General features: G+C 43.3%; 1 protein-coding gene across 1 annotated transcript in view; it reads left to right on the forward strand.

Moving 5' to 3' along the window:
* Window positions 1-1,605, forward strand: part of LOC114922694 (disintegrin and metalloproteinase domain-containing protein 9-like) — a gene marked incomplete at its 5' end in the record, with an annotated part of 11,312 nt that extends 9,707 nt beyond the window's left edge. Inside the window, 2 exons of the mRNA XM_029284498.1 lie at window positions 1,172-1,216; window positions 1,586-1,605. Of these exons, the coding sequence (XP_029140331.1) occupies window positions 1,172-1,216; window positions 1,586-1,605 (65 nt within the window). The remainder of the gene's footprint in view (window positions 1-1,171; window positions 1,217-1,585) is intronic.
* Between the last annotated feature and the right edge of the window lie 8,955 nt (window positions 1,606-10,560).

The raw sequence follows: 10,560 nt of genomic DNA on the forward strand, positions 1-10,560 counted from the left end.
TTCTCAAAGCGGAGAAGGGAGGTTTGCAACCAAGTAACGTACCGGTGGCAGAGGCATCTGCTAGGAGGGTCAAAAGAGTTAAGATGGCAGCCACAATGCACATAAAAAGGGTGGCTATGCTTGGCGCAGTTTTCCCCAATATCGTGCAATTTATATATTACTTTTACAAGTATTTCTTTTCTTCTAAATCTACATTGCGGCGTTAAGATTAAATTACACATTTTGAGCAATTGCATTTTAAGCTGTACAATAGGTTAAAAATGCAAAAGAAACTTCAGGTGCATTGAAATCATGTCCTGCTCTTTCTTTAGCTGAATGGAACTGCGTAACAAATCTGGCATACGTGTGTTTTTAATTATCAGATTTTTTTTGGGCCAATATTTCTACCGACTTGGGCTAAATCCCAAAGACTGATGAAGTAGAATAACCAGAAATGGCATCTGAGCAGCCAGACCGATGTTTAGAATTACAGAATAATGTTTCTGAGGATATATTCAGCCCAGGAATGGATTTTTAGCCCCAGAACTGAACTTAACAGTTTTTTTCATCCACAGACGTCCTTCTGCTCCCTTCCCTGCATTCTATGTGGCCCAATCTAATGTAGAGCTTTTAGTATTTACTACCAGATTGGTGTAGTGCAGGGGTAGGCAACCTTGGCTCTTTTATGACTCGTGGACTTCAACTCCCAGAATTCCTGAGCCAGCCTTGCTGAGGGGAAAGGGAGAGGTTTCCAAGCTGAGCGATGCTGGGTGAGGAATTCTGGGAGTTGAAGTCCACCAGTCATGAAGGGGCCATAGTTCCCCCATGCTGGCTCAAGAATTCTGGGAGTTGAAGTCCACGAGTCATAAAGAGCCAAGGTTGCCTACCCCTGGACTAGTGCAGTGTTTCTCAACCTTGGCCGCTTGAAGATGTGTGGACTTCAGCTCCCAGAATTCCTGAGCCAGCATGGGGGAAACTATGATCCCTTCATGACTCATGGACTTCAACTCCCAGAATTCCTGAGCCAGCCGTGCTGAGGGGAAAGGGAGAAGTTTCCAAGCTGAGCCATGCTGGCTCAGGAATTCTGGGAGTTGAAGTCCACGAGTCATAAAAGAGCCAAGGTTACCTACCCCTGAACTACACCAATGGTGTAAAACTCTCTTAAATCATCTTAACTACTGTTGCTTTCTAGGTCTTATTCTAGATCAGAAGAGAGTAGCACATCGGAAAAAACAAGGTAAGCCTCTAGAAAGCTGATCTGGGCAACCTGCAATCTAGAAGCACATTTTGCTTTTGGAAAAGGTGAGTTTATTTCGTAAGAGCAGCAGCTGCTCTAGGCAAAGCCTGTTCCATTTTAATTCTAAATAGACAGAAATGAAGGGCTGCCAAATCCAGATGCTTGGATGGCAAATGTTCCTGGACCTTCTCCGTCCCCTCTGATAGAATTGGTATCTAAGGGGGGGGAGCTTTTATTTATCAGCCTGAGAAAGGGTTGTGTGTTTTCTTCCCTTCTCCTTATTTTCAAAACAACAAAGCAAACAGTTGTTGGATGGGTAATTCTCGCAATGTTCTTTAACTAAGACTTATCTCTTCCTTTAAATTTCAGCTAAACCGGACCTGATGTGAACGGAGGAAAATTACACCGCTGCTTTCCATGGAAGAAAAGAGAAAGCAAGATCATTGCACATAGATGTACACATGCCATCTAATAAATCACTGTTTAAAGCACGAATGGATTGACTTTCTAGGTTCCACTTTAGTATGGATGTGGGTCACACACACACCTCAATTATTTTGGGGCTCAACTTTTTAATCAACTCTTAACAGGCCACGGTGCCAAGAGTCTGCAAGCCTATTGCATGTGGGTTTTTTTTGCAGTTAGAGTTGTCCTTTTGCTATCTCCAAGTAAGTATCCTGTGTGCCTCACAATCCTCTTTTTGCATCAGTAAAGGACCTGAAAATACAAGTAGCCCTTGACTTACAACACTTCATTTAGTGACCGTTCAAAAGCACAACGGCACTGAAAAAAGTGGCTTATGCCTCTTTTCAACACTTCTAACAGTGGAAGCATCCCCATGGTCACGTGATCAAGGGCCTGAATTTCTGTGCAATAATTCAAAAGTAGGCAAAATGGGCTTCCAAAAACATCTTCAGCCTAGCAAGTAAAAATACCCCATTTTGTTTCTCTTCTCACCTTGCTCTTCTGACAGTGGTGATACTGCAGATGAACGAATTGGATCCTCACAGCTCATGCGAGACCCGGGGCCGGTGCAGGAGTGCTGCAAAGTTTAAAAAGAGATTTCTGTTTGCAAGAAAAAAGGACAACCCAGACCTTTGGCATTGTGCAATGCAACATAACCCCCAGTGGCTCCAGGAAGATGGAGCTCCTTGCCTTTAAGCAGCTTGAGCAGGACTCCAAAGCTCCTAGTTCACCAGGTCTGGAGCAATAGCGCTTCCCTCAGGGTTTGGGAATGATGGGGTATGTAGTCTGACATGTTCACAGAGGGTCAGTGGCATCTGGGTGCTGGGATCCCACCATTGGTTTTCTATCTGCCCAAGGTGCTCATTCCACACTGAAAGCCACTCCAGTGCATGTGGAGCGATCCTCCTGGGCTCTGGACCCCAGGGCAGAGCGAAGAAGTCTCCATCATCATCATCATCATCATCATCATCAGTGCTGCAGGTGCCAAAAAGGCCAACACAGTGCTAGGCTGCATTAACAGAGGGATAGAATCAAGATCACGTGAAGTATTAATACTTTACAATGCCTTAGTAAGGCCACACTTGGAATACTGCATCCAGTTTTGGTTGCCACGATGTAAGAAAGATGTTGAGACTCTAGAAAGAGTGCAGAGAAGAGCAACAAAGATGATTAGGGGACTGGAGGCTAAAGCATATAAGGAACGGCTGCTGGAATTGGGTATGTCTAGTTTAACGAAGAGAAGGATGAGGGGGGACATGATAGCAGTCTTCCAATATCTCAGGGGCTGCCCCAAAGAAGAGGGAGTCAAGCTATTCTCCAAAGCGCCTGAAGGCAGGATAAGAAGCAACGGATGGAAACCTATCAAGGAGAGAAGCAACCTAGAACTAAGGAGAAACTTCCTGACAGTGAGAACAATTAATCAATGGAACAACCTGCCTCCAGAAGCGGTGAATGCTCCAACACTGGAAGTCTTTAAGAAGAGACTGGACTGCCATTTGTCCGAAATGGTGTAGGGTTTCCTGCCTGAGCAGGGGGTTGGACTAGATGACCTCCAAGGTCCCTTCCAACTTTATTATTATTATTAACAACCTGCCTCCAGAAGCGGTGAATGCTCCAACACTGGAAGTCTTTAAGAAGAAGCTGGACGGCCATTTGTCCGAAATGGTGTAGGGTTTCCTGCCTGAGCAGGGGGTTGGACTAGATGACCTCCAAGGTCCCTTCCAACTTTATTATTATTATTATTATTATTATTATTATTATTATTATTATTATTATTATTATTATTATTGTTATTGTTATTGTTATTGTTATTGTTGTTGTTGTTGTTGTTGTTGTTGTTGCTGCTGCTGCTGCTGCTGCTGCTGCTGCTGTTACTACTACTATCATCATCATCATTTCTGGATCCCGAGCGCGCCTTCCCTTACCGGATGCCTCTTCCCACGCGGAGCAGCAAGAACGCGCCGGCCGTCGAACGTCCAGGCGCGGACAGAAGCGTCCGGCGGCTACCGCGGGGTTCGGGCGCGTGGAAGCGCCGCGCCGTTCTCATTCCTCCGCGCCCGTTAGCGGTCGCCTGTGGCCGCCGGCGCGCCGCCTGTCCGGCCGCCCGCGATGGCCCTGCTAGCGCTGCCCTTGGCCCTGCTCGCCGTCTCCTTCGTGGCCCCGCAGGGTGAGTCCGCTGCGGGCCCCGGGATGGCGCGCCCCGAGCGCGGGGCGCTGGCAGCCTTTGGCGCCGCGGAAGAGCCCCGGTGGGCTGATGGGCTCCTTTGGGACCCTAGTAACAACCAGGGCTTATTGTGGTGGGGGGGTCATCATCTTCTTCGCAGGGGTAGGCAACCTTGGCTCTTTTATGACTTGTGGACTTCAACTCCCAGAATTCCTGAGCCAGCTTGGCTGGCTCAGGAATTCTGGGAGTTGAAGTCCACAAGTCATAAAAGAGCCAAGGTTGCCTACCCCTGTCTTATTGGGACAGTCATGCCACCCTTGAGGTGAGGCTTCCAGCAAGCTTGAACAGATAGGACAAAAACACCACCCTCCTCCTCTTCCTCCATATATTATTGCTTTGCTTCCCCCCCTGCCAATCATGTGACTCGGTGGTGGTGGCGGCAAATGCAAAGTGTCCACAGTGCAATTAACCATATAAAGAAATGGAATTTAACCCATGGCAAAGAAACTCCAAAAACGGGTGTTGTATAATAACAATGCTCTTGGCAATGTTATGTAGGTTGAACATTGATGTAAGGGATTATGGGCCATCAAGGCAACGTTGACTCCTAGGACCGCATAGACCAGTGATGGCAAACCTTTTAGAGACCCGAGTGCCCAAACTGCAACCCAAAACCCACTTATGCATCGTCGGGTGCCGGGTGGGTGTGGCCCATTGGCTGGGTGTGGCCAATTGGGTGGGCGTGGCTGCGGTGGTAACGGCAGACTGGGTGGGACTAAAAAGTTCAATCCATCAATTCCAACTTTGCAAGATCTTTTTTTTCCCAGGAGAAGTTGAAATTGACTGATTGATTGAACCTTTTTTTTTTGCACACGGCAGCGGAGGCCTAAAGTGAAAAGGTTTTATAAAACCCAGCTGAAGGGCTAGGACTGGGGGCGATGGCACGAGTGCCACCTCTGGCACCCGTGCCATAGGTTCGCCACCACTGGCATAGACAGATGTTTCTCCTTGATAATCTATCCCCAAGATAGAGGATCAATGTCCCCATCGCCTCTGTAACTGAGCCCGTCCGCTTATCCCCACTGTAACTGACCCCATCCTCTAACCGCTGGTCAGACCTGCATTGATTAGCTATGGAAATTTTGCTTGATTAGCAGTGGAAATTTTGGGCTCAATTGTAGCCAAATTTTGCTTGATTAGCAATGGAAATTTTGGGCTCAATTGTAGCCGTAAGTCAAGAACTACCTGTACATGATTATGAGAGTCTTTCTCCTGCCTAGGGTCTCAGCGGTCATTTCTGCAGGTGATTGTTCCTCAGAGGAACCCAGCTCACGCCACTGGAAATAAGGTATTTCTTGCTTTTTGCCTAGTCTGTTGTCAGTGTTGCTAAACTCACCTTTTAACCTAATCAGGAGTGTCCAACCTTGCAAGCCTCGGAAACAGCGGACTGAGGAATACTGGGAGTTGCAGTCTACAAGTCTTCAAATTGCTGAGGTTGGACATCCCAGATCTAGGCCATCCTCTCACAACTGCCTTCGTGAAAAGTTTACTTGACTAATGCAATTGACTTTTTGTGGGTCTCTTTTTGAAGATGACTCGAAGCTATTGTGTGTTCAGAGCACAGTACTCAATAACAGTAATGACAATACATATTGACTAGTTCTCCGACCATATCAAAATGATACAAAAATAATACAGAGTGAACAGTAGGATGTACAGTATTCACAATACATCATTACCTCTGCAAACAACCCCAGTCTGTTGTAAGTAGTCTATCCTCTTCAAAATGGTCTTTGATACGAGAAGGGCAGTCTTGTTAGTGATGGGCAGGTTTGTTCTCTGCAAGAAATAACATTCTCTTTGGTAAAGTGAAGAAGCAGCTCTATTCTTGATAAAACCTTTTGCATCACAGCAAAAGCCTGTGATGGGACGGTCTGCATTCAGCTGAAAATCATTTCCAGCCAGCGGTAAAATTTACTTTCGGCTGTACATTCTTTATAGACCTGAATGGTTTGTGCTGCTTGGATTTTTGCAATATGAATAAAACAACAGCAATAAGACTTGGCTGTTCCAGCTTGCAGGACTGGCCTAGGGTAATTTTTAGAGGGGTTTTAATTATATTTTAAATTTGACAAATATTTAAATATTCTTTTTAATTAAATTTTAAATTGTACTGTTATTTATGTTTTTAATTGATTGTCAGCCGCCCTGAGTCCTACGGGAGAAGGGCGGGATACAAATCCAAATATAAATAAATAAAATATAAAATAAATAAATAAACATAACAAACCCTTTGGCTGTTTCAGGAGAGGATGTCATTTGATATGAACATAGAAGGGGAATCCTTTTCAATTTATCTGAAGCAACAGTGAGTAAAGGAAATAATTGGGAAGTACTGCCTGCTTTGTAGCTAACTTGTATGTTTGCATGAATGCTTAAGGAACCACGTAAATGGTTTAAGAGATTTCAAGGCTTGTCTGCACAAGGAAGAAGGAAGTGACCCCCAATTCTGTTCTGCAGAAGAAATGAATTTGTTTTCAGAAGTAAATTTTCCTGGCCCTGGTTTTTTAAAAAATCTCATTTTAAAAGATAATCACAGAGGAAGAGGATAAAATATTAATACAGCTGTCATTGGCTTATGTATCTTGAAATAGCTGATAAGGGGTAGTTCAAAACAAGATGGAGTGACTCTCTCTCTCTCCCTTTTAGTTTATGCTGAACCATAAACTATTATTCTTCTTCTTCTTCTTCTTCTTCTTCTTCTTCTTCTTCTTCTTCTTCTTCTTCTTCTTCTTCTTCTTCTTCTTCTTCTTCTTCTTCTTCTTCTTCTTCTTCTTCTTCTTCTTCTTCTTCTTCTTCTTCTTCTTCTTCTTCTTCTCCTTCTCCTCCTCCTCCTTCTCCTTCTCCTTCTCCTTCTCCTTCTCCTTCTCCTTCTCCTTCTCCTTCTCCTCCTCCTCCTCCTCCTCCTCCTCCTCCTCAACCTCACTCTCTTCTAGCACTGATGTTGGTACCTAGCTGGGTCATGAAATGTCTGCAAGAAAACATTCAAGCTCAGAGAGCACCAAGGACCCCTCAAAATTTTCTTCGTTTCTCCTTTTCAGTCCGGTCTTATAAATTTGATGTATTTGTTTTCTGTCGATTGAGGTATATCATGTAATGTGTTCTTTCTCTCTCCCCTCTCTCCCTCCTTTCTCCTGGATCTGGTGTGTGTCTGCTTTTTCGTAGAGCCTTTATATCTAATTATTTTAGAGTTTATACGTACAACAAAGATGATACCCCAGTGTCATTTGTTCCTTCCAGTCAGGTAAGATTCCTTTGAGACGGGAAGTAAGTATTTTTATCTGACTGTTGTTTGATTCCACTAATCCACTGATTCAGAAAAATAGTCCCTCGATGATTTGAGTTTTAATTAATTGGCTGATCGCTACCAGGTATGTGTTAGTCTATTTTTATTGTGACAATAGTAAAAAAAAGGAAAGAACTTTTAAGAATACAACACAAAACAAAAAGTAAGAAAAAAGTTCTCCAACAAACAACAAAACAATAAAACAAGCTAAATGTGTGCTGTACAGGAAGTCCTCAACTTTCAACAGTTCATTTAGTGACCATTCAGGGTTGCAATACCACTGAAAAAAGCGACTTATGACCGTTTTTCACACTTATGACTGTTGCAGCATCCCCACGGTCACATTATCAAAATTCAAACACTTGACAACTGACTCATATTTACGACGGTCGCAGTGTTACGGGCTCACGTGATGCCCTTTTGCAGCCTTCTCACAAGCAAAGTCAATGGGGAAGCCAGATTCACTTAACAACCGTGTTACTAACTTAACAATTGCAGGGATTCACTTAACAACGGAGGCAAGAAAGGTCGCATAATGGGGCAAAATTCACTTAACAATTGTCTTGCTTAGCAACAGAAACTTTGGGCTCGTCGCGAGCTCAAAAGCCCACCCAACGAACAATTGAAAGTTTTTGATGTGGCAAATAATTTTGTGGTAAAACGAGGCCTCAGAAGTCACTGAGGTGCCGCAAAAATGTCCATCTTCATTAGATGTGTTGGAGATATCCTGTCTTTCTTTTCCTTGCCTTCCTCCAGTGCTTAGACGCCCCTCGTGAAACATAAATCCTCTCGTTCATTCTTTTTAGCGGGATTGCTATTATCAAGGCTACGTAGATGGTTACACAGATTCGATTGTGATGATCAGTTCCTGCTCTGGGCTCAGGTGAGGTCAGGTAATTCCTCTTGCGCAAACCACTCATGTTCCTCAGCCCAACTGCATTTTGTCCCTTCCAGAATAACAGAGTTATTGGCATCCCTTAAAATGGATATAATTTGCTTTTCAGACAGAGGAATAGCTGTACTATTTCATTGTTTCAGCTTCAGGTTATTGATTATTCACCTTGGGGACCTCATAAGGAGAGCTTCTTCATTTTTTTTTTATGTTTCTATGAAGTACTCAAATGCTGGGGCCCAGCATTACTATGGCTGTTGAAGGAGGCCATTATAGAACAGAACAGAACAGAACAGAACAGAATTGTTTATTGACCAAGTGTGAACGGACACACAAGGAATTTGTCTCTGGTGCAGAAGCTCTCCGTGTAACAGATCATAAATCATAAATCATAAGAAGAGAATTCAATTAGATCAGGGGTCTTCAAACATGGCCACTTTAAGACTTATGGACTTCAACTCCCAGAATTCCCCAGCCAGCCATGGCTGGCTGGGGAATTCTGGGAGTTGAATTCCACAAGTCTTAAAGTGGCCAAGTTTGAGGACCCCTGTGCTAGAGACTCGCCTTTTCAAATGTATTTCCCCTTCTTAAAAAACAATAAGCTCAGTAATGGTACTTTATTTCTTTAATTAATTTATTTAAATTTATTTATGCTTTTTCTGCCCGCCAGTGGGCTGATACAGATTCAGAACACCAGCTATGGAATTGAGCCCATCGAGTCGGCCTCTGGGTTTCACCATCTTGTTTTTCGGATAGATTACAATGATACAGGCCTTCAGTTTTCGAAGCAGAATTATTCCATTAAATGGAGTACCACAATAACTTCAAAGAAAGATCCAGCAGAACCAGTGAGCACCCCTGCCTTTGTTGCATTTTAAATCATAATTAGTTGTTCAGTTGAGTCATGGGCAAGACCAAGGTGTCTTGCATCACCCAGTTCGTATAATGGAATAGAGTGGGTTAATTCTCTAGGCAGACCTTAATTATCCCTGTCTTCCCAAAGACAGTGGGTCCAACTTGGTGAAATCCTGAGTGTATAAAAGAGCTTAGTCGTGAAATCCGCCACTAATAACAAAACTTAATCTTTGTTTCTTCCTTGAATAAAAAACAGATTAACTTTGCCATCCTCAGATATGTGGAAATGCACGTGGTTGTGGCCAAATCTCTGGTAAGTGTATTTTGTTGGCTCTGCCCACTAGGGATCATTGTCTAAAATGCTTCCAAACCTAGAGTTGAACGGAGTAAGGATAGAGATAGAGTCTATAAATCCACTTCGTCTTCTTGATAAGCACTTGTTACAATTCATTTAAAAAACTGGAAAATTCATCTTCCTGATTAGTCCACAACTTAATAAAAGTTTTCTATCCTGCTTTCCATTAATTCTTCTAAGCATATTTACCTTTAAGAAATATTCCTTCGAAATACATCTGTCTCGATGCACATTTCTGGGGAGAAACAACAGTCACTGACAGTTATTCCCAGTTCATACTGGGAAATATTCTGGTGGATTAACTTGATTTTATATTCAGTGAAACTCGCAATAGATTTCTTTCTATCCATGCCTCAGTGCATAATTTAAGGATCTCTTCAATAATATCCTTCAGTCATTCCAGCTACTGTTGGCCAGAATGAAAAAAAATGTTTTGTTTTTGACTGTACCTTACTTAGAACAGGTGTTTCAGCGTGGTATGTGTGTTTGCAGACTTATTGTTTCAGATGCACACTTTGCAAAGTCAAGCCTAACTGCCTTCAGCAGGCTTTTTAAATCAGCATAAAGCTGATACTACTGATTAATGAAGAAGTGGTGGTTTTTTTTGCAGTATGATTATATGGGTTCCAACGAAGATGTTGTCACGGGGAAGATCATGCAGCTTATGAACTTTATCAATACTGTAAGTTGTGCCTATTTATGGGCTTGTAATGACTGATTTTGGCCCCAAAATTCTGTTCTTCTCTTAAATAATAACTTTGGCCACCTAATTGCATCCTGACTTCAACCAGGATCAGTAAAACAGGGAGGAGGGATTCCTAGACCCTCTTTCCCTTCTTCCTTGCTTCCTTCCTTCCTTGCTTCCATCCTTGCTTCCTTCCTTCCTCCCTCCCTCCCTCCCTCCCTTCCTTCCTTTTTATAAATAACTCAAGGTGCCAAATACACACAATTCTCCTCCTTTTTTCCCACAACAAAAAAACCTGTTAGGTAAATTGGGCTGAGAGTGGCTGATCCAGTCACCCAGCTAGTTTTCATGCCTAAGGCAGGACTAGAACTCACCGTCTCCTGGTGATTGGCCCAAAGTCATCCAGCCAACTTTCATATCTAAGGCGGGATGAGAACTTAGTGTCTCCTGGTGATCGACCCAAAGTCATCCAGCTGGCTTTCATGCCTAAGGCAGGACTAGAACTCACCGTCTCCTGGCTTCTAACCATGACTAGACCAAACTGGCTATCCAGTTTGTCTGGCTTTGGTATATGTTTTGAAT

This window comes from Protobothrops mucrosquamatus, unplaced genomic scaffold (assembly GCF_001527695.2).
Source record: "Protobothrops mucrosquamatus isolate PMUCROS unplaced genomic scaffold, P.Mucros_1.0 scaffold659, whole genome shotgun sequence".
In the NCBI taxonomy this organism is placed as follows: Eukaryota; Metazoa; Chordata; class Lepidosauria; order Squamata; family Viperidae; genus Protobothrops; species Protobothrops mucrosquamatus.